The sequence below is a fragment of the Elephantulus edwardii genome, unplaced genomic scaffold (assembly GCF_000299155.1).
Source record: "Elephantulus edwardii isolate Elephantulus edwardi_28Jun2011 unplaced genomic scaffold, EleEdw1.0 scaffold00140, whole genome shotgun sequence".
Taxonomy (NCBI): Eukaryota; Metazoa; Chordata; class Mammalia; order Macroscelidea; family Macroscelididae; genus Elephantulus; species Elephantulus edwardii.
The window spans coordinates 1,844,311-1,869,056 of NW_006399890.1; the positions used below are offsets into that span (position 1 = coordinate 1,844,311).

Sequence of the window (24,746 nt, forward strand, 5' to 3'; positions counted from 1 at the left end):
TCCTATTACTAAGGGTCTCCTCTTTTTCAATGACCCTCATATTATGATGTCTTCCCTTCAGAATGGTGTCTATGATAATATGTTACTCCTCTTAATGACGGTGCCTTGCAATGAGCAGACAAATTACCTATAATCTATTTTTGGGGAATAACTCTAGAACAAATTAATTTGACAAGTTATTTTTTTCTGAAAAGTTTTTTTTCATTATTAATTTTAATGAAAGTTTACAGAGACTTTGGATTTCCATTCATTCATTGTTGCACTTTTCTCCCTGCTCACCCCTCCTGTCCAGTTCGCTCTTCTCTTTGAAAAGTAAAAGTTTTGTTATAAAATCCCTACCTACTATGAAGTCCACTCCACTATGCAGCCTTCATTCTGGATTCCTGTCATGACAATAATACCTAATCATATATCCCTTTTAAACAGTTCTCTCCCTCATATGTATCAATGCAGTATATGTTATCCCACTTTCTCAGTCTCCCCCAACCTCGATGTTAGTCCCATTCTACTACTACACAGTATTCGTCCTTTTTGTGACTGAGATATTTCACTCAGCATCATGTCCTCTGGGTCACCCATTTTATATAATATTTCATGAGTTCTTGATTTTCAATGCAGCATAGTATTCCATTGTGTGACTATACGACAGCATCTCTATCCATTAGTTTGTTGGTGGGCATTTAGATTGTTTCCAGCTCTTTGCTATTGTGAACAAAGCCATGATAAACATGGGTGTGCATATATTTGTTTGGGTGGCAGTTATGGTTTCTTTGGGGTATATTCCCAGTAGTGGAATTTCTGGGTCAAATGGTATGTCTATTTCAACTTTTTGAGAAAGCACCATACAGCCTTCCATAGGGGCTGCACCATTTTACACTCCCACCAACAGTGAATAAGGGTTCCAGTTTCTCCAAAACCTCACCAGAATTTGATGTTTGCTGTTCTGTTAAATTTTGCTATTCTTACTGGGGTGAGATGTTATCTCAGTTGTTTTCTGAAAAGTTTCTCTTTCTCTCTCTCTCTGTCTCTATCTCTCTATACACACACACACACACACACACACACACACACAAACACAGTTATAGTATATAAGCAGAGTGAAACACTATTACTAACTTTCATTGTTTGAAATACTGTTCAATAAATTGGCAGATCAAATTTCTGGCTAAGTATTCTTTATTTTTTTAAAATGTTCGGAAGGCATGTCTAGCTTGACATTATTATTTAAGCAGGAGTTTGAAATTAAATTGTTATGAGCCCATAAAACAAGTTGTATTATATCATCCCTAAGTCTAGTGTAAAGAGGAACTGTAGACAAAATCAACTCAACTCATTGCTGTCAAGTCAAAATTAACTTATAGCTGACGCTTCAGTGACTTTTCAGAGGCTGTCTACCACACAGGACAAGACTAGTCATCTTCCCCCACTGGAGCAGCTGGTGGATTTGAACCATTTGTTTATGAGTTCAGAGCACAAATCTTTATCCACTAGGCCACCATACCTCCCTAAAGGCCCTAAATAAGTGTCTTAAAAATCAGATAAGCAAAATGATATAATATAGCATTAAATATATTTCCCACATATTCACAGTAAATCTTCCTGTTTGTCTGTTTTTTTAATATTTTATGCAGTTCAGATATCTGGAATGTACAGTGGCTTGTCCAGGAAGAAAGACTGCCAAGAACCTGGAAGGATGGACTAGGGTTTAAAACTTCACCTGGACTAAAACCATTTATGGAAAATAGGAACTGCATCAGAACATGTATCTCTGGATTGGAAATGATCATGTTGTTAATATTTCTAGCCTTAAGCTTAAAGGATTATGATGTTGAAAATTATTTGTTATATATTTGTTTAAATTTTTCCCTCTTTTAACAACTGGGATCTAGAGGGAAGAGAAAAGACCAGAGAATGGCCAAAATTATTCAGCAGCTATTGCTGCCAGTTTAGGGCCTGTGTCAGGAAAAGGAAGTCCTACTCATAAGCAGTGCCACCCAAAGGTAATAAAGGAGGTCAGAATTGCTTCCACTGTGGAAAGCTGGGCCACTTCAGTAGACAGTGTCACAGATGAGAGCCACAGATAGGCAAGGGAGTAGAAAGGAAGCTCCCACTCACTTGCTTTAAGTGTGGATCTGAAGGACACTTGACCAAGGGTGGCCCACATCAGGTCCTCGTGGCTGACAGGGCTGACAGGCCCCAGGTCCCAACTGGAAAGAAAGGAGAATGCTTCAACAATTTAGATCCTCCCAGAAGAGCTGTGGGTGAGCATTAACATTACTGGTAAGTATATTCGTTTTCTCCTGGACACAAGAGCCTACTATTTGGTCCTAAAAGCCTTCTGAGGTCCCAACTCTTCTCACTATTTCTTAGTTGTTGGAATTGACGGAAAATCTCATAAGCATTCCTCTGCCTTCCATGCTGACTTCCAAGCTATAAACAACCCAGTGGTAGATGGAATTTGCTCCAGGACTTAAGAACAATAAATGACATAGTTGAGCCTCTACATCTTGTGGTTCCTAACCTTTATACTATAATAGACAAAGTGCTAGTCAATAGGCCTTTTATTTTAAGAACTACCTTCCCTCTGTAACTTGATTTGTGCCACTATTAGTACCTCTACTTGGAATACTATTCCTTTTTAATTTTTGACTCATGTACTTTTAACTTGTTAGTTAAATTTGTGTCTTCTAGGCTGCAACAGTTCCATGATACATCTTCAAGGATGTGAACATGTATGGCTAAGCACAACTGATAACAGTGCATCTAAATTCCAAAATCAATCTCCACAACAGTCTATGTGTTTCCTTTTGCCAAAGGGGCCCTTTAGAGTGGTGAGAGAAGATCTTTACAATGAAACCTACAGCGTCCCTTTTCAGCAGGAAGTAGCTAAGAGAATACGCTGTCCTCTTTTCCTTATGAATCAGGGTGAAGTCTCTCTCACGAAGGACACACTGACAAAGGAGATTAATCAGAACTGGCTTTGACAAGCACTGTGGCAATGGGACAATTAAAACAGACTTTCAAGGGGGAAAAAAGAGGAACAAACAGGGTGGGGGGTAGAGAAAACAGTGCAACAATGAATGAATGGAAACCCAAAATCTCTGTAAATGTTCATTAAAATTAATAAAATTTAATAAAAATTTAAAAAAAAAAACACACCTCACCTGGATAATCTAAATAACAGAGTTTCTCCACTGGGGTAAGCAAGATGTGATACTTTTAAGAGCATCTTAACAAATGTGAGAATCAGAGCCGTCAGTTAAAGCAGAACTGTCTTCTTACTTGTCCACAAAATCCACAGAAGACTAAAAAAGATTCCTAAGAAAGGTACTGATTGTGTAGCAGTTTTCTCACTGATAGAATAGTATCCATCTGTTGACACAACGGATAAATCAGGAGGCTACAATTATACCACTGCCATAAGTTTGTTATTGATGATAAGGTGCATTTTCCTTTCCACTCTATGGTATGTGATTTTCATGTGTAGTCACATGCTTGTCTTACTCTCACTCAAAAGGCAAACAGCAGATACTTGACATTCTTTTGGAACACACATTTGACATGCCTCATAAAATTCATGAACGTGTTTGTCTTCAATGCTGGCAACAAATAAAAATAAAAAATAAGATGAAGTGTAAAGCATCTTCCAGCCACACTGAGAAATCCCTCTTGAAGGAAGTGGATTTTGAGTATATAGGATATAATGGAGCCTCGGAGCATTGTTGTGAGATAAATTACTGTTGGTGTCAATTTATAATTACAACTAGGCAAGTACAATGGATTAGTGGGAAGGAGTATCATAAAGCAGGATATCACTGACACCACATCTATCACTCTGAGCCTCTCAAGCTTTGACCTCTCAGGTTCTTGTTCAAGAGCACAATACAAACCTCCCCTTCTGGTTCATTCACATACTTGAGACCTATGAGTTAATCTCTTCAGTCTACCTGGACAATGGTCAAATTGGAAGTGTAAGCTACTGACAAGGACACCACTGATCTTTTCTCATTTTCTTAAGTTCCCTCAATGTTCTTTCAGCAAACATGAATGGAGCCTCTACTACTTTGTACACTCTGAGAAAGTGATGGTCACTGGCCATTTAGAAAGCAGTACAACCTAAATGATCTTTACTAGACATAATTAACATGAATCAGGATTTCGGTGCATAGAATACACACCTATTGCCGTTTAATCTATTCTGACTCACAGTAACCATATAGGACAGAGCAGAACCATCCCTTAGAGTTTTCAAGGCAGTAAATCTGTTTGGAGCCAGACTGTCATATCTTTTGCCTATGGGGCAGCTGGCAGGTTCAAACTACTGACCTTCCAGTTCACACAATTTCTGAAACCTCCATTGCTGCACCTAAGGAGACTAAAAACACTTTCATCTTTAATGAATTCACATAATAATCCCTTTCCCCCATGTTTTATAAAAATTTACTCTCACTCCTGATAAAACCCTACCAAAATTAATGCTATTTCACCAGATTCAATCAAAAGGAGAACTGTTTCTACCCTAAATTTTCAGTTACATAAACATTAACTCCCAGGACTCTAAAAGTAAATGTACAAAGTATTATTCCTGATTTAAAAGCACTAAGTAAAATTGGGGGAAAATTAAAAGCATTCAGAAAGGAAATAGCTCAACATAAGATTATGAATAGCCTCCATAAATAAAATAAAATCATGCCATTCCCATTAGAATCAAGATTTATGCATTAGGCAATGAACGATAAAGCTATTCAAAGTTTAGAACAATTCATTTAATGGCATCTTACAAAGTTTTATACCTGAATATAGATTTTACAAATACTGAACTTGCCTTTACAGAAAACATCAACATTTGCTCTATATTTTACTCACTTTTCCTAGTGTGGCAAATATATTGCACAGTAGGAGGCATTATCTAGTTGAGGCATAGTCTTCCTTAAAATAACTCCCAAATTACAGCTAGTGGTTCATTTTGCATATAAAATGAAAAAATAAACAAGACCTCAACATCAGCTTTTTACTCAATCTTGACTATTTGCTCATTCAATAGAAAGACTGACAACTGGTAAAAGCATATTCTAGCATATTCTTCTCAATGACATAAACCAAGGCATGTCATCATACCATGCCAATTTTAACTGAAAATTTTAAAGATGTTGCATAACTCTTTTAAAAAAAACCTGGCAATAGTCTAGAATAAGAGCTGCACAGTAGAGTGGACTGTACAACAATGAAATAATTTTTTTAAAAAATCAGAACTTTAAGACACTAAGAGTATACAGAAAAAACATTAGGACATTTCTTAATAAATAACTGAAACCAGTAGAATGAGGTCTCACCTCTTTCTCCAGCAATACTAATTATAAACAAGAGGTTTAACATTAAATAGTCCTACTATGAAAAGTGATGAAGTGCATTCTTTTAATATTTCATTAAGAGTGTTCTACTTTTCCAGGTCTTTGGGAAACAGCAAATCTATATGAATCATGAGCTATAGTTGTATTTGTAATTTTTTTAAAAACATATGCATTTATTATTACAGTCATAATAACTGATGACTAGTTCCAGTGGCAAAATCTCGGCAGGAAACAGATTTAGCAATTTAAATGTTTTATAAGTTTTTGTAATTGAGGAAACTTTTCATAATCTGACATTTGTTAAAACCACTTATTAGAAATTATGCAGCACAGTAGCTGTGGAAATATGAGCTAGCTTCACAATTATAAAGTCAGCCTATGTAGCCCTCTTCTATTGTATATAGTGGCATAAACCCCACGGCGGCCTATCAGCTAACTGGCAGGCAGGGGGCTGCTCTATTCAAAGTGAGAGATACAAGCTGCAGGGCAAAAACCTGGCAGCTCCCATCTGACCCCACAATCCCCTACTGGTGACAGCTCCAAGCTCCATGGCAAATTAGGGCTTCTCATATTACAATTGGAGAAGACAGATTCCATTAGCAGTATCTGAAATTGAGTGGAGAGCTGCACTGTTATCAGACTTGACTCATAAGCACTGCTATTAATCAGAGCTATGATAGCATTTATATATTTCAAGCTATCTGCTGCCGCTGTGATATTCTGCTACAAAGGGTTGATGGGACTTAGGAAAGTGAACAATAGAGCTTTCTGGGAAAAGCAGAGTAAATCAAGAAAGTCTATGACTTCCGCACATTCTGAAGGGATTGCGGTTTACATAAATTTTCTCCCAATTGGAGATTGAGCTCTTCCTCATCTTACACATGGGATTTAGTTGTCACTCAATGGTAACAGCTGTGAAAAGGTGAAGCGGCCCACCGCTCAGAATATTGCCTTCGCTTTTAAAGCAATTAACCCATGAACAGGAGGATACCTGGTGATATCAAAGGGATTAGGCCAGCCAGTGCATTATTAACATTTCCTTGAACTAATTCTAACTCTGACTAGCTGTCAGAAAAGACTCTACAGTCTTAAAAAAGAGTTTGTGCCCTGCTTTTTGCCCCCTTCAAAATGAACCACTGCTATTTGAGCCTAATATGTCCCTCTACTTATAAGAAAATGCAAATGAACTGAGCTCTTAATATGCTTAACCAGTCCAAGTCAATGCAATTTTAATACGAGTACGTGAGAAATAGATGATCAATTAACCAGGGATCAAGGCAGATATTCCCCTGAATGAAAATTAATGCTCTAGTACTTTCCATTCTTCTTCAACCACAAAAACTTGGTGACAATTTGTTACTTATGCATAGTTACTTTTGAAATTAGGAAGAGCTTCATATTATTCCTCTACGGCAATAATCTAAAATTCTCTTTAAGCTGGAAAATCCAAATGTCCCTTAAGCAGGAGATTCTGCATTCTCTAAGGTATGGCATTTTAATTTTCTATTCTTTATTGAATGGGACCTTGGCTGAAGCTGTTAGAGTAGCAGACATAGTATGCAGAATCAAGTGTTCACTTTCCAAAAGTTTAATCAAATTAATTCTTGCAGCGACATCATGCTCAAGAGACGTCGGACTTCTAAAATGCACAAGGAATCTGCCAAAAGGTACCTAAATATAACTGAAATTGATAATAAGTCCTTGCAGTAAGTAGGCGTAGTTCCAAGACACTTTTAATTATTAATAATATTTGCATATTCTAGGTAACCTGCTTAGATTTGGTTTCTCACCGTACAAACATTTTTATGCAAAGTAATTTTTAGACCAAAAAAAAAAAAGTATTTTTGAAAACTTGCCTAGTTAGGGCTTCGTGGCTTCACGGCTTCACATTTTACTTTCTTTACAATGAGCCCAAAACTTGTACTATAAATCTAAGAGTTTTACTTTCAGTTCACACAAATGCTCAACAAATATTAAATGAATCCATCTATAGTTCTATTTGTCCTGTACTAGTTTGAAAAGTATATCCTGACTCACACGCTGACAATATAGTCTTCAATCTGTAACTACCAAATTAAATGCTATGTGATATGCTCTCATCTGAGATGATAAGCAATTGAAAATTTTGAGGTGAAAAATGTTTTGTACAATGCTATCAACATATTTCACTCCTTTAGTGACACACACACAGAAAAACCAAACCAAAAAAAAAAATAAAAAAAACAAACCTACAACAAACCTCAAGCTCACTGCCAGGAAGTCTGTTTTGCCTCAGAGTGATCCTCCATCGGGTTTTCAAGGCTCTAAATTACATGGGAGGAAACTACTCAGTTTTCTCCTAAGGAGTTGCTGGTGGGTTTCATCTATTGGAGACTAAGTCTTTGTGTTAGTAGTGCACCTTGCTAAGGACTACACCTCCAGAATTCCCTTTCAGGGACACTGTTGTTGTTGTGTACCGTCGAGTCGGACCCAACCCTCCAGTGGGCTTTCAGAGGCAGTTAATCACATTGGAAGAGACTACCCATCGTTCTCCCGCAGAGCAGCTGGTGTCCTCAAACTGCATGCCTTCGGGATTGTAACGCAGCTTCTTGCCACTAGGCCACCAAAGCTTTAGGGATCCTAGGACATATAAAATGGGAACAGACAGATGGTTTGGCACCACTTCCTTATTTAATAGATAAGATTTAGTTTGATGGCCTGTAAAAAACCAATTTTAAATAGTCTTAAATGATGCTCATATTCACAATTTATACTACTTTGAATACTTAAATTCCATACTAACAGGATTTGTGAATTTTAAACATTAAACATCAGACTAGAAAATTAAAAATCTTTTGTTTAAATAGTCTTTTTTATATACTTTATATTATTTTCATTTATTTCATTTTAATATAAACATGTGTGTCAAATGCTTCAAAGGTCTGAAGGGAGAAAAATCTCAGTTTTGATAAAAAAAATAAAATCACTGTATTACGTAGTCTTACATACACAGATGTTCACATCAAAAGAGGAACTCTGGGGTAAGGAGCTGCACCGACAACCCAAAGGCAGGAGGTTCAAATCCACCAGGTGCTCCATGAAAGAAAAGATAAGCAAACTCCTTCCATGTGATTTGCCTCTGAAAACCCCATGGAGGGACAGCTAGGAGTCAGTTCTGACTTGATGGTACACAACATCGGTATTAAAGAGATGAATCAATTACATCTAAATGAACTGTATAAGCATCCCTAACATAAAGCTTAAGGAGCCTTGGTGGTACAGAGGTGAAACTGTTAAATGGCAGGATGGTGGTTTGAACACATTTGCTGCTCTGTAAGAGAAAGATGTAGTTCGCGTCTGTAATGATCTCATTCAGCCTGGGAAGCCCGGTGGGGAAGTTTGAGTCTGTCCTATCAGGCTGCCATGAGTTGGAATCAAATGGATAGCAGTGGGTTTGGTACAGGTAAAATAATGCTTAAATGCTTAGGAAGGTGTAAAAATACCCCCTAAAGATAAAGTTCCATAAACACACAGAGAAACAGTGATCACAATAGTACTATTTTTAATTCAATATAAACTATGGTGATATATATTGTTTTCTATGTGCTGTTTTCCTCACAGTCTCTAGTCAGAGCAAAGCAAATACAAATGAGTTCTTGCCAACCATTAGGGAAGATTGACAAAAATGCAGTGTTAATGACATCTTACGGCTTTTAAAAGCCAGAGAGAAAGATGCAAGAAAAGCAAAAATTACACAGTAATTGGAAACAACGAATAAATTGTTCTTTCAATCTAAGTCATGTTTACTGGGGGAAAAAAATGGAGCTTTTTACATCAACACATTTAAACAGAAATTTGCTTCTGAAATACAATCTTTGTTTAAAAGGTACAGAAGGTCTTTATGTCCACCCCAAGAGCTAAATATAGTGAATGCTATGGGAACAATTACCTGAAAAAAACTTAAACCTGTTAAAAGAATTAATTTACTGCACACCAGTCGGCACTAATCCTACATGTACAGAAATGTTCTTTTAAGTGATGGGGAAGGGGGAGGGAGAAAAGGAAACTCTTTCCTGGATCAAAACCGTCAACAACAAAATGGAATTATGATTGGGCCTGTAAATGAATAAAGTGGCAAAATGTCTTGCAAACAAATTTCTGATAAAGGAATCAACCAGTAAAGGAATACATTTACTGTACACTGGGACTGGAAAAAGCTGTCGCTGTAATGGCTGTGCAGACCTGTGTCCTGCTGTTGGGTTTATGTTCACACAAGAAAGGTTTTAAAGGTTAAGTTCAGGTCATACAACAAATGAAATTGTAACAAGCCAGCTGACATTGTATAATGTCTTCTTCCACTCAATCAATAGGCTACTGTTAGTCCTATTACCATAGAGATGGCTTGCTCCTTTCTGAAGGGTGTCTATTGTTTGACAAAACAGATTTGCCACTTGAACTAGGTTGTTCCCAAAGGACGTGTACCTTGTCAATTATTTGTATTCAAAATAATGAAGTATTTTCATATTAAAATGTACGGAAAGAAGATAATATTGTTTAGGTTCCTTTTCTGCAAAAAAAAAAAAAAGGGACAACTTTTGACTTTCAAAATACTATAATGCTAAAATAACTCAAATATCCATCCAGTTTAATCATATTAAGAATTCTTCTTTAAAACACATCACAGCAAGCAGGAAAAAAAAATCTTTATGACTATATATTAGAATGATTTCTGGCTAGTATGTGACTCTAAAGCTCATTATAATCAAGAATATCAAATAATAAAAGCTATTCCAATATGTGAACAGTTCAAATGAAAATTATTGTCCAAAGTTACATAGATTCTGTAAAGATGGTCATTTTATACATGATTTTTACATTAATTTACAATTAATATGTTGAAAACCATGAAAAAGTTTTATAAAGCTAATCATTATATTTGTATAGTAGCTAGCTATTTATATGTATATATCTTTACAAGTATACATTATATAAGGATTTTATAAAATAGATACAAATATTGTATGAAGTATCAACAGAAATAAAAACATGGGTTTTCTTAAAATATCTCTATCTTAAAGTATCTTGAGAAAATTAATAACTCATACATTACATAACAAACAGGTAAGTTCTAAATTTCAACAGTGTTTTAAAAAAGGTCAGTTTTTCTCTCAGTGGAAACACTAATATAGTCTAATCATAAGAGACTTATAAGGAATAATTCTAAAAAGAATTATTCTAAACATTTTCATAAAGAAAGTGTTCCTAACACTAATCAGCGAAGTGATGTCATTTTTCGTATCTCACGTGAAGACCTCGCCATGACTGAAAGTCTCTACAGCTGAAATAGAACAAATTAAATTATATAAACATTTAATGATTAACAACTGTAATAATATCAGCATCTGGAAGCTTTCAAAAAAAGATTTTAAAGCATGTTTTGGAGAAAAAGCAATGCTAGTCTTTACCTCTCTATTAAAATAAGAAGGAAATTTAGGAGGAATTCTAAGAAAAATAAGTCTCCAAAAGTACATTCGAACTTATGTCTATTCAAATTATAATGTACTTACAAACAAATACTCTTTGTTTTTGGAATAAAATCTGTAACAGTTTTTTGAGAAGTGTTAAAATTTTTTCTCTTGGAGGAAAACAAAATTTTTATATTTTTACTATCTTCTTAGGCATAAGTTTGAATGAGTTAAGAATGTGGAAGACGGAAACATCAAAGACCAGTGAGTTTAGCAATATCCTAAACTAATGATAAATTTTCAAAACACAGGAGTACCTTCCATCTAAGAAAGGTTTCCACCAATGAAGTAAGCAGGGTCTAATTTGTCCACCTTACTTAGAACTATATGGTACAAAGTGAAACATTACTAAAACCATATTAAAAATTTACTTCCTCTATTAATGCTATCACTTTTAAAAAAAAAACCCTAAGTTCATGGTTAGGATACAACATAATTAGAAATATCCTCTGTTGGACCTGAGAGGCAGCTGCCCATCAGGGATACTGTGATTCATTAAAAAATATTTACCATTTACCAAAAGATGAATTTCATATTGTTAAATTAAACGGGCCCATCTGCATCTTCATAAAATGACAAACCTCATTAGTTCTGCCTAACCAGAGAATTGTGATAATGAGCTGGTGACACCTTCACGCCACTGTACGCAGCAGAACCAACTGTGTAATCATCTGACAGGTCAAGTGCATATGAGTCAAATGCATATGAAATGACTGTAAATTTGAGAAAAGGATATCACATGAGTTAAGAAAACCATTAAAGCAACATCCCTCCCCCCCTTATAATCTGTTTGGGCCATAAGCACACTTCGTTTCCAATTACTTAAAATTAATTTGAGCTTACTGAGGATTTTACCTGAAAACAGTGAAAAAAAGTAACGATGCAGCTACTGCTCCAAATAAGCCGCAGAGCAGATTGACTCGGTAGGCAATGGAGCCAAAAGGAAACAGAACGATTGCCAGTTTAGCCACCAGAGTGAACAAAGGGTAGCCAGGAGGATGGGCAACCTACGGAAAAAGCAGCAACAGTTAGGAGGTTCTCATCTAGTAAAGGGACAGTCACACTGACTTTAATTGTAAAGTAACTCTTTTACTCAAACAAGTATAATGATTAAGCACCAACACCTAAATGTTTGGACAGTGGTTTTCCATTGTAATCCTCTTGTGCCAATACAAACAAATATTTTCTTTAGTGGATTTGGCAGCATCTATTAGATGGTGCATTACCTAGAGAAAGGGTGACATATTTCATTGTCAGTCCTTAAGCAGTTTGTTCTCTGGGTTCACAGTACATTAGGGTCATTGAAAAGGCTACTGGGGGGGAACAGGTTCTAAAATACCATATTGGTTAGAAAGTTGAAAGACCACACTGCTATCGGATTACCACCACGCTGACAGTCCTAAGGTCTTGCCTAAAGGGATCATGCACCATAATAAAGTTTATTAAATAATAAACTTATTAAAGTGTTAACCCGATTTATTTTATTCTCCACAGCTTATACAAAATTTGGGGTGATAATAAGCCAGCTACTGTATATATAGTAAAGGCTTTGCTTTATAATTTAGTTTAATTGGATTTAAAACTTAAAGTAAATTGTCACGTACTGTACTTATAAGTTAGTAAAAACTGGGGTTTGAAAATAAATTAATCTACTTTACTCCATGCTTAATTAAACTTTCTTAATTCCTAAAACTGTTAATGAGAGCATTGATTAAACAATAAAACGAATACTTACTCCAAGCTCATATGCGGCTGTGATCAGTTCCCCTGTGAAAAAATAATGTAAAACCAATAATTACTATTAGAAAATGACACTCCTCCAAAGTTTTCCAAATCCAAATGCTTGCATTGGGGTTTTGCATTAATTTGACTGGATAAAACTGCAAATCTGTAGAGATTTAACAGCATGAAATAGTCTAAGAATATTTTCTCCCTTAGTTCTTTCTGAACAAACTATCTTTGATAGTTTTTAATAACTGGTCAATGGAAATAAAAGTTTGATTTAAAAAAAAATGCTTATTTTTCCCTCCTAAAAGAATTGTATTCATTTGCAGTCAGACAATTATTGTTTTGAAGCCTTAGTGCAACATGATAAAATATCCCCCAAGAATTTAGCACAAAGTCATGTATGTATAAATGTATGCTATGAGGAAGTAAAAGTATGCTTTTGAAAATGTATAGACATTTATGTACTACTTATAAAATGTGCCATGCTACTCCTAACTCTGACATTTACCCTGGAATAAATTTCAAGTAACTCCAGGTTACTGTTAATTTTATGTCAGTATGTTTTTTAAATTATTAAATCATTATCATTATAGTCTTTCTCTTTAGTTCATGGTTAGTAATAATTTCTAAAATTATTATGCAATAATCCAATATCTATTTGTGAAACACCATATTAGGTATTCAGAGCACAGGTATTATTTTTGCTTTATCCCTATACATTGTAATGTGTACATGCAATGGGCCATCAACCAACACTGAGAAGTGATTTCTGAAAGTTGGCAGGATTATTTCAAAAGGTAGTATTTCGAAATGTGTTCATATTCCTTTTCACTCTTCTATGGGTATCAGTAGTCGTCATTTCTACAGTGTTTATAATTAAGACCTTATGCTCTCAAGCCTAGTTTACACAGTAATAAACGTGACCAATATCCTGCTTTAACTCGTCTGCATTAAAATCACTTACTACATACCCCCACGCCTTGGAAGAAGAAAAATATAAAAGAAATATCTTAGGCAAAAATATGTTGTTGGCTGTTTTCTGCTTGAAGTGTGAGGTGCAGACCCCTCTGCATGCCAGGCAAGCTTTCTGTAGCTTCGAGGTCCCTCTTCTAGGCAGACAGCCAGGAAGTCTGCCTGTGCTTCTCTAGTCCAGTCTGATCACCCACCACTCCTCTGCAGCGCCTTTCTCATGTACCTGTTAACACTCATTTTCTCACTTTGGAATATGTCCCTCAGCATCCTCCTCTATCTCCTTCAAGGGTTAGTTCAATCGCCACTTCCTCACCACCTCCCTTAAACACTCCCTCTCCTGCCTTCCCTGGCAGTGTGAATTCTTCAGCCTTTTCCAGAATCACATACAAGCCTTTCAGTTTAGCATTTATTTAGCCTTTACAATTATTTTACAATGACAACCAAGAGAGAGCTACGTTGGCCTAGTGGAAGGAAGCTGTGCTACCAAGCCGAAGGTGGGTGATTGTCATCTGTGGCCCTCGGCCAGGTTCAAATTGTCTTCCTGTCAAACATTCTTCTAGGTGGTATAGCACTGGTCTGTGCGTTGCTGTGCAGAGGTAACTCGTGGTTGCTGTGATGCTGAAGCCTGTGACAGTGATGTGCCAAAAGTGGTAATGGGCACCCATGGTGGACAGTGTTGGCTGGAGCTTCCCGACTAAATGAAGCCTGGAAGCAGGAGCGGCATCCACTTCCAAAATGGCTTGCCTCCGGAAACTCTATGTACGAACAGTGCTCAGGCTGTTCGTTCATAGGGTCGCTATGAGTTGTCTACGACTCGACGGCATTAAACAACAAACAATTATTTTGGTTAGTTTTCATTATTGTCTCTTCTACTAACTTAAAACATTATGCTACCACGTCTAGTTCACTTCCTCTCACTCCTGTTGTTATGTATCTTCAAGCCCAAACTGACTCATACCTGACCCTCCAAAGGGTTTTCTGAGGCTGTAAATTGCCAAGGGGGAGAATGTCTGGTGCAGCCGGTAGATTCAAACTACACACCTTGAGCTGGGCAGCCCAACTCCCAGTACTAAGCCACCAGTTTCCCTAGCTACACATAAAAGACAATTCACATCCTGCATAGTGTTTTACAGAAAAGCATCACATTGTTAACCCTGTCACTGAGGCATAGCACTCCCCCTCCAATCTGAAGCAAGAATGCCTGCATCATGGAAATCTCAGATTACTGCGTCCTTCAAATCTGGCTCATAATGACCCAGGAGACAGAACAGAACAGGAACAGAACAACCCCACAGGGCTGTAATCTTTATAGAACAGATCACCAGGCCTTTTCTCCAAAGGTTTGAACCACCAAACTTGCTTTAGCAGACAAGTATTTAACCATTTGCTCCTAGAAGCCCATCAGAGTACCGAGTCAGATATTGCTCCTTTATGTTAATTATTTAAGAACATCCTTCAAGTCTTCTGAAGAGGTTAAGAGCATCTTGGAAACTAAAGGTACTTTTTATATACTACATATTTTTAAAACAGTAATGGCCTAAAAATGTTTAAAAAGGGTGTTCTCTTTCTAGCCACTAACAACGATAAGATTTTAAAGTTTTTGCCCAGAATGGTTAAAAAGCATTGCTGTTGAGTTGATATCATCTTATAATGAACCTTTAGGACAGTACAGAAGCACTCCATAAGGTTTGGCTTAGTGGTAAGGAATTGCACCACCAACACAAAGGTACACGTTTCAAATCCACCAGCTGTTCCATGGAACAAAAGATGGACCCTCTCTTCCCATGTAATTTACTGCCTCTGAAAACATGCTGGAGGGTCAGCTCTGAGTCGGTTCTGAATAGTACTCATCAACAACATACAACTGAAGCTCACTGCTCTCTTTCTACCTCCAAGCAGTCAACATTTTGATTAGCAGCTGCTTGCTTAAATTTGTTCCAGCCGGGCTTGTTCCAGAATGGTTCGGTGGTTACTGGTGTCGGGTACCTTGGAGTCAGTTCAGACCCATCGGTACAACAGTATGGAGCACTGCCCAGCCCTGTGCCATCCTCCCAACTGCTGCACATCTTGAGTCCATTGTGGCAGCCACTCTTTAGACCTTACTTAATACCTTCAGTTCCAAACTATTTTAACCAGCTTTTAGCTCTTTTATTTCCCTTAGTGTTACAAATTATACCTTTGTAGTTGAGTTGATTCTGAGTCCTAAAGAGCCTACAGAACAAGGTAGAAGAGCCTCAGTTTCCAAGGCTGTTATTTTTATGGAAGCAAACTGCCATGTCTTCCTCTGTAGGAGGAGAGAATGGGTTTCAAACACTTATCCTCTAGCAGCCAAGCACTTCACCACTCTATCATCCGACCTCTGTGCTATGAAATGAAAAATTTCAAAATCACTATCAGTGAGTGAGCTCTGGTGGCTTAGCGGTAAGGAGCTGTGCTGGCTACCTACAGCCACATGGTTCAAATCCACCAACCACTTCATAAGAGAAAGACAGACAATGTTCTCCTGTGTGATACACTGCCTCTGAAAACCTGAGGAGGGTCAGCTATGAGTCAGCTCCAACTCAACAGTACACAACAACATGACTAAGTAAAAGCTGGCTCAATGGCACCTGGCAACAATCCTTTTTTATTTAAAACTACGATTCAGAATGACAGGGTGCTCTGGTGGCAGAGGAGATGTGCTGCAATCCCAAAGCCACTTCATTTGAATCTACCTATGTATCGTTCAACTTGATGCCACATAACAATCTAGAACTAAGCATTCCAGGAGTGACCATTAAGTGATAGGAACATTAACAGAGAGACTATTTCCTTATTCTAATAGAGACTACTTTCTCTAACCTCTTTCATCACTAAAAAGTAAGTTGTTATTCTTTATTGGACTTCTGCCGGTATGGAAAAAAATCTGGAAGAAACTGCCATCACCAACTATTGTTGTTGTTATGTGCCGTCAAGTCGCAGGCAACTCATAGCGACCCTATGAAGGAGAGTCCTTGACGCTTGGGTGCCTTTCATCCTCTCTCCAAGTTCATAGGGTTTCCGGAGGCAAGCTATTATGGAAGTGGATGCCACTCCTCCTTCCACCACCAACTATTAGGGAAATGAAAATCTAGATAGAACCTGTACTACTACTCAAAGCCTACAAAAGTATCCTTGATGAACCCTAAAGGGAAATGCTTTTAATGTCTTTATCACATTAATAGTTAATGTGATGTGAAAAAGGAGAGAATGAAGAGGACACTGAGTATCTTGGTCCCTTGCTTTCTCCCTCCCGGGTAGTGTTTTCCTCAAAGCTCTATGACTGCTTATGTCAGAACTACCTGGGCACTTTCTAGAGTGAACCAATCCTTGACTACACCCTCAATCTACTTAATCCCGTAAGACTCAAGCTTCCAATGCATTTTTTCCCCTAACACATTTCTGAAAGTATACTCAAGCTCCAGAACCACTGCTTTGCAACAGCTGTCAGATATCCAGTTTAAAAAGCAAAAGCTCACTTTGTATTATACATTTAACATTAATTACACTAGTATATGCTATCAAGTCTGCTGCAACAGTATCTTCAACATAACATAAACATGTATAGAAGCCGATTTATTTACGCCAGGAATAACAAACAGAATTCTAGATTTCTACCTTCTGTCTCCAAAGGACTGAGTATTCTTAGTTTTGCTTTTAATGAATTAAATATGGTAGACTAGTGAGTCTTTTCAATTATTTCCCAAGCATCAGAAAATTGGGAAATGAGTAAGGATGACAGAGGATAAACTGAAGCTTCTGAGTTGTGGTGCTGCCTCTGAGATGTGGTGTTGGTGAAGAGTACTGGATATCCCATGGACTGCCAAAAGAACAAGTCTGTCCTGAAGGAAGTTTAACGAGGGCGCTCACTAGAGGTAAGGATGGTTACATGTCATCTCACATACATTGGGCATGTTGTCAGGAGGGGTCAGTCCTTGGAGAATAGCTTGAGGCTTGGAAAGGTGGAGGTTTCAGAGAGGAAAACCCTCAACAAAGCTGTAACGACATAACTGAACACATCAGAGATTGTGAGGACAGCGCAGACTAGGGCAAGGCTCAGATCTGTTCGTAGGGTTGCTAAGAGTCGTCATCTACTTGACGGCATCTACCAGTAACAAATTATATGGTGTCAAAATAAGTTTGACAAGGGTACGCTGTGACGAATTTCAAGAGAATCTAAAGACCTATCAGAATAATACATGCTTCATACTGGTTTTGTGATGAGTTCTGTTTATTGATAGAAAATATATTTCATGGAAACAAACATTTAACAAGTACAATGAACATACAAATAAAATTACCAAGGGCATGATTATGTGAATTTCCCATATTGGTATATACTTGGGCACCAATTTTTAGTTTGGAAAAAAAAAAACACAACTGAACACAATATTAGAAGCAACTACTCAGTGTCAGAATAAATTTGAAAAGCTTGGTAATTTCAGGTAAATACATAATGTCTGTCTTCAGGAGGAAAATGAAATACATAATTAATAGAGGCAGGGCAGCAAACTTAAGGACATCAAAAACCAGCATGCATGTGACAGAAAATTTAACATGTCATTAAATTCTTTGAAAAAGCATAGAGGTTAACAGAATATATTTTAAAATCAATCTACTTTTCCCCCCTCTTAACTGCCATACTTATTTCCCACAACTGTCAAGCCAATTCTAAGTTATATAAGTAACCGCACAGGGATTATGAGGTGGTAAACAACAGGAGGAGAGTGTCCATCTTTCTCCTGAAGACTGCCTAGTGAAATTGAACCACTAACCTTTTGATTAACATTCTGTCATGTAATGCATTAAATCTCTATCCTACTAATTAGCTGTGGGCACATGGTTAGGTGCTGACACGTGGTCAGAGTAGGAACTGACTCCCAGTGACCAACAGAATGAATCCCTGCTGTGTGTAACCCACATGAATCTTCTGAGATTCCAATAGTTGGGAGGGTTAAAGAAAAGAAATCCATGCAAAGCATTTCGAAAAGAGACAGACACACACAAAGTGTTCACCTATCCACTTCCATATTTAGGCTCAATTGTTCCCGAAAGGCAAGTATCAATTATGCTTTGAAAGTTACACTCTAACCTAACCTCTGAGTAATACTCTCCAATGTCATAATTCTCACAAAGTTACTTCTGGTGCTTAACATAAACCTTGAAAGCATATGTCATTCCACCCTTATCATACTAATGGAACACAATTTCTGTTACTCCACTAGGTTCTGACTGAAAGGACACGATGATATGGATATGGAAGGTCAAGTATCCTCAATGTGGTAGATCTTGAAGTGTGACTCACTGACTGCCAAGGTCGGCTACTGTCTCTTTTGAAGTCCATTCCTTATGACTATGGGATGAATGTAATGACGTGCAGAAATTCCAGGAATAAAATAAGATAGAAGCAATGGGATATCCCTTCTGAAACTGGATTATAAAACAACAGTGACATCAGATTTAGGTAAGACTTAGAGCAGCCCAGATATTCTAGGGGAAGACCACATGACAAAGAAACAGATGTCACCAGACTGAGCCCACCAGACTAAACGTGGATGACTTCAGCCCACACTCAGATTAACAACCTTGCGAGAAACCCTTAGCCAGACCAAGCTAAGACACACCCACATTCCTGCACTACACAAAAGGTGAGCCTAAAAAAAATGTTGGTGTCAAATTCTGGAGCAGCTTGCTTTGCAACAAAGTTAACAGACACATTGTTTCTTCCTCATTTAAACTACTTTGATTTACCGCAAAATTACTAGCCATTACTAGTTATTAATAGTAGTTAATTGGAAAGGAAAACAAAATATAAATAAAATATAAAACTACTGTAAATAATTGCCATGGCTCATGATTGTACTTTTTAATTAAAGCAAGCTGTTTTAAGCCTTATCTGACATCCACTCTTAAGTGTTCTACTAGAAACTCGTGCATGGTCGGTTCTGTATTTGTCGTTCAGCAGAAATGCGATCTCCTAAAGCCCTTTCCTGACTACCCATTCTGAAGGGGGCTCCCACTCTCAATTACACTTTTACGCTTCGTGTCCCTATAATATATATGAGTCCCGTGTAACTTAAGTCATTAAGTAACTTAAGTCCTTAATTTCTCCCTGCACTAGAATATACTGCCCGTGAGTCTTGCATTCTTTCTGAGACACAAGGAGTCAATAAGCATTATCTACTTTACTAGATAATTTACTATCCAAATGAAGGCAGAAACTTAGGGGTCAGAAAAACGGGTCTGAAGAAATGTAAAAGTTAAGATCACGCTAAACCAACAAGCCCCGGCTCCAAAGTCCGAGAATGAAAGAAGCTGAGCGGAAGCAAGAGTTGGTCTGGGAACGTCAAACCGTGCTCGAGGCACAGGCGCGAGGATGAGCTAACCAGACACGAGGACTCAGGATCGGAGCATCAGATCGAACGTCCCGCACAGATCAGGGAGAGATGCTGCACAGGGCCGCTCGAGGACCGAGGGAGAGCCACAGGTGGGAAGACTCTGAAAGTACTTTACCCGAGTCTCCCCCCGGCACCGACGGGGGCAGCGTGAGGGTGAACACCGCAGCCACGGCGGCAAACACAGCGACGCCACTGCGGAGACCCCCGGAGCGCCGTGGCTCTGCCCAGGCAGCCCGCCCCCGGGACAGGTCCCTGCTGTCGCCATGGAGCCTCATAGGCCGCGGAAGATCAGGGAAGGTGGAACAGCGGTTCCCAAAAGTTCTTTAAGCAAACCAACTAGCGCCCCGGTTGAGAGCGCGCGCAGCCCGCGGAAAAGCCGCAGCCACTTCCGGGTCCAGCCAGCGCAGGTTGGATCGCACCATTCTCTCCAAAGATGGGGGGAGAACAACTGCAAAGCCCAGCAAGAGCCAGCTTTGTAGAGCTTACCAGTAATGTCCATATCATGGTGTTTACAACATTATAATGAATTTGAAAAATAGTTATAAGAGTTTATAACTTCGTTAATAAACCGGTATGTTGGACACATCTACCATTTGTATGAGAATTCCCCTGTCGTTCTAACTTGGTCGAATCTGATAGAGAGAAGCAAGGTAAAAAACTGGGAGTGAGGAAGGATATCTACTGCCCTCAGTGGTGTGGGGTGGAATTACACAGAGAAGGGCGAAGAGCTAGCTAAATCCAACCAACCATCGTCTTAGAATTGCTTTTCATAGGCTTCCTGGTAAGACAGAGTGAGCTCAATCATAGAATTTCTAAGGCTGTAATGTTTATGGAAGCAAGCTGCCACTTCTTACTCCAGCAGAATGGTTAGTGTGTTCGAAGTACTGCTCTTCAATTAGTAGTTGTTTACTGTCAAGTCTGAACTGACCCAGAGCTGACCCTTCAGGAGGTTTAGTTAATCACATGAGAGGAGATTGTCCATCCTTCTCCTGTGGAGAAGGTAGTTTGCGACTCATAGCTACCCTGTGTACAGTAACTCTGAAACCTGCTCTATCCTGTGCCAACCTTATTGTCTCTGACACACTTATCCTCATTACCCCAGTCACTGAATCAATCCATCTCATCCTGAGTCTTCCTTTCTTAAACTGTCCCTCCACCCTTCCAAGCATGATGTCCCTCTCCAAGGGCAGATCCCTTGCAACGTGTCCAGAGTATGTCAGATGAAGCTTCAGACTCCTTGCCTCCAAAGAGCAGTCTGGATTAACCCTCTCCATGACAAACTTGTTTGTTCTACTAGCAGTCCATGGTATATTCAATACTCTTCTCCAGCACAACAGCTCAAAAGCATCAATTCTCTATCATCCCTAGTCATTATTCACCTTTCTGATACACAGCAAGTAATTTCAAAGACTATGGCCTGGATCGGGCACACCTTAGTCTCTAGAGTGATATCATTGCTCTTCAGTACTCTGGAGAGGTCCCAGACAGCAGATTTCCCAATGCAATTCATCTATTGATTTCCTGGCTGCTGCTACCAAGAGTGTCTGTGGAGCCAATCAAACTTAAGCTGTTAATCTCAATCTCTTCACCATCTACCATGATGCTATCAATCGGTGAAAATCTTTGTTTTCTTGATGTTGAGCTTCAATCCATTTTGAAGGCTGAAGTCTTTGACCTTCTGCAGCAAGTGCTCTAGGTCCTCCTCAGTTTCAGCAAGCAGGGTTGCGTCCTCTGCATAACGCAGGTTGTTGATGAGTCTTCCTCCAATTCTGATGTCACACTCCTCCTCATAGAGTCCAGCTTCTCAGATGATCTGTTCTGCACATAGACTGAAAAGATTTGGAGATAGTACACATCCCTGGCATACACTCTTCCCAATTTTGAAAGATGCAGTATTTCCTTGCTCTGTTCTGATGACAATCTCCTGGTCCAAGTATATTGTTGCTAAGGGCCATGGAGTCATAGGAGACTCATAACAACCTTATGAACAAAAGACCTGAACACTTGTATAAATTTCATCCTTTCTCTAGGTTCATAGGGTTTCTGGAGGCAAGCTATTTCGGAAGTGGATGCCCCTCTGGCTTCCAAGCTTGTTTTAATCGGGGAGCTCCACCAAACATGTTCACCATGGGTAACCATTATCACATTAGACACAGCAGTGTCACAGTGTTCAACATCACAGCAACCATGAGTTACTTCTGTAGAGCAAATGGACCAACCAGTGCTATATGACCTAGAAGAATGTTTGACCAAAAACAAAGCATGGTTCAAACTCCATGAGCTCTGTCATTCCAAATTCCTCCATAATCACACATTCTCCTTGGCTCTCACCACCCAAAAATGCCCGTCTGGGAGCATTCTGCTTCTTCTTCAATCTCCTCCTATTCTGATGTCACATGTTTCTCCATAGCATCTAATTTCTTGAAATGTTTGTCCACCATATAGACTGAGTACTCATGAGGAAAGGATGCATAGAGAAACAAAAGATCAACAAAAGGCCTGAAGCCTTTCTATAACTATCATCATTTCTCCAAGTTTAAAGACTTTCCAGAGGCATGTGGTTTAGGAAGTGAATGCCAGTCCTGCTTCCAAACTTAAATCAGCCTGGGAATTCCACCAAACACTGCCCATGATGGGTAGTCAATTATGGTGTTTGACAAACCCATGGCCCATTTGTCCATCATCACAGCAACTCTATGTTTTTTCAGTAGAACAAATAGACCTCTGCTGTACCATTCAAAAGAGTGTTCATCCAAAATCAACTAACATTTCACCAATTAACACTGGCCCTCATCCTGCAGGCGTGGCCAAACATTTCAGCATTTCAGAATTCCGGTATGCCTCGGACTATGGGCCAGAGACCCCAAATTCATCTGGCAAGTCCCATCTGCTGACACCCACTAGGCAGGAAAAGAAAGCCATAAGAGCCCCAAGCGTTCCATACATAGCTCTCCTCAAGATGCTAGAAGTCATCCTAAGATCCAGCTTAAACCGATTCACAACACACTAGCCCTCAGCCTGCAGGCATGTCCAAGCACTTCAGTATTTTAAAATTCCAGCATGTCCAAGTATGGGTTTTACATAAGCACAATCAAGTGTTCTGGGATTCCCTTTCTTCTCAGAGTTCAGTTGGTAGAAGTGTGTGTAAAATTGTGAAAACAGGATTCACAACTAAATGTTGTTAGGTGTTATCAGGTTAGTTTTAACTTTTACCACATGAACAACACCTGGTCTATGCCTTTCCCACAGTGTTGTGCTTGAGGCCATTATTGCAGTCCCTGTGTCAATCCATCTCACTGAAGTTCTTCTTATTTTTCTGTGCTTTTTACCAAGTGTGACAGGACTGGTTCTTTCTGATAACCTCTCAAAAGTATGTGACATTCCAAAAGTTGATAGAAACTCGAAATCTCCTCCTCTTTGGCTTTAGCTGTTGGTGCAAATATTTTAATAATATTAACAGGTCTTCCTAGAATGCATATGGATTTGACTAAACATACAATCAAGATACATTAATATTTATTGGCAGCTGGAACACAGAAGTTGGAGAAATGGGTAGTGATATATTATAGCACAATGAACCCTCCACAAGAGTTCTGCACAAGAGATTGGTGGCTCCAACCAAACCAGAGGTAGCTTTAAAGACAGCCTTGAAATCTGCTAGATGACAGCCTAGAAAACTCCATGTAGCAGTTTTCATACTCTACTCAGCATAAATGAAGCTTTCATGACTCACAATCAACCAGGGAATAAATAAAAACAACAGCATAGTAGTGTTGTTGTTGTTGTTGTTTGTTGTTATGTGCTGTGGAATTGTCTATGACTCATAGTGACCCTATATACAACAGCCCTAAACCCTACTCTATCTTGTGCCAAATCTTATTGTCTTTGACACACCTACCCCAATTACTCCAGTCACTGAGCCAATCCATTTCATCGAGAGTCTTCCTCTCTTGCACTGTCTCTCCACCCTCCCAAGAATGATGCCCCTCTCTAAGGACTGGTCCCTCCTTGAAACATGTCCAAAGTATGTCAGACAAAGCTTCAGAATTCTTGTCTCTAAGGAGCAGCCTGGTTTAACCCTCTCTAGCATGAACTTGTTGGTTCTCTTAGCAGTCCATGGTACCCTCAATACTCTTCTCCAGCACCACCACTCAAAGGCATCAATTCTCCTTCTATCATCCTTAGTCATTGTGCAGCCTTCTGATGCATAACAAGTGATTGCAAAGACCATACAGGCACATCTTAGTCTCCAGACTGATATCATTGCTCTTCAGTACTCTGGAGAGGTCTCTAACAGCAGACTTTCACTATGCAATACATTTTTTAATTTCTTGGCTGCTGCTAGCAAGAGTGTTGATTGTGGATCCAAGCAAACTAAGGCTGTTAACCATCTCTTCACCATCCATCACGGTGCTGCAAATTGGCCCACTGGTGAGAATTTTTGTTTTCTTGAAGTTGAGCCTCAATCCTTATTCAAGGCTGCATTCCTTGACTTTCTGCAGCAAGTGCTTCAGGGTCTCCTCAGTTTCAGCAATCACGGTTGTGTTATCTGCATAATGATTCTTCCTCCAATCCTGATGCCACATTTCTCCTCATAGAGCCCAGCCTCCCGGATAATCTGTTCTGCATATAGATTAAAAAGGTATGGGGATAGGACACATCCCTGACATACAATCTTCCCAATTTTGAACCATGAAGTTTTTCCTTGCTCTGTTCTGATGACAGGCTCCTGGTTCAAGTATGTGTTTCTCATTAGCACAATCAAGTGCTCTGGG

At 38.8% G+C, this 24,746-nt stretch overlaps 1 protein-coding gene across 1 annotated transcript in view; it reads right to left on the bottom strand.

Annotated features, from left to right (window-relative positions):
• Positions 1-20,251, bottom strand: part of TMEM260 (transmembrane protein 260) — a 92,854-nt gene extending 72,603 nt beyond the window's left edge. The window contains exons 1-3 of the mRNA XM_006894333.1: positions 20,087-20,251; positions 12,591-12,622; positions 11,711-11,862 (exon numbers count right to left, since the gene is read on the bottom strand). Coding sequence (XP_006894395.1) covers positions 11,711-11,862; positions 12,591-12,622; positions 20,087-20,246 — 344 coding nt within the window. The 5' untranslated portion in view covers positions 20,247-20,251. The remainder of the gene's footprint in view (positions 1-11,710; positions 11,863-12,590; positions 12,623-20,086) is intronic.
• Between the last annotated feature and the right edge of the window lie 4,495 nt (positions 20,252-24,746).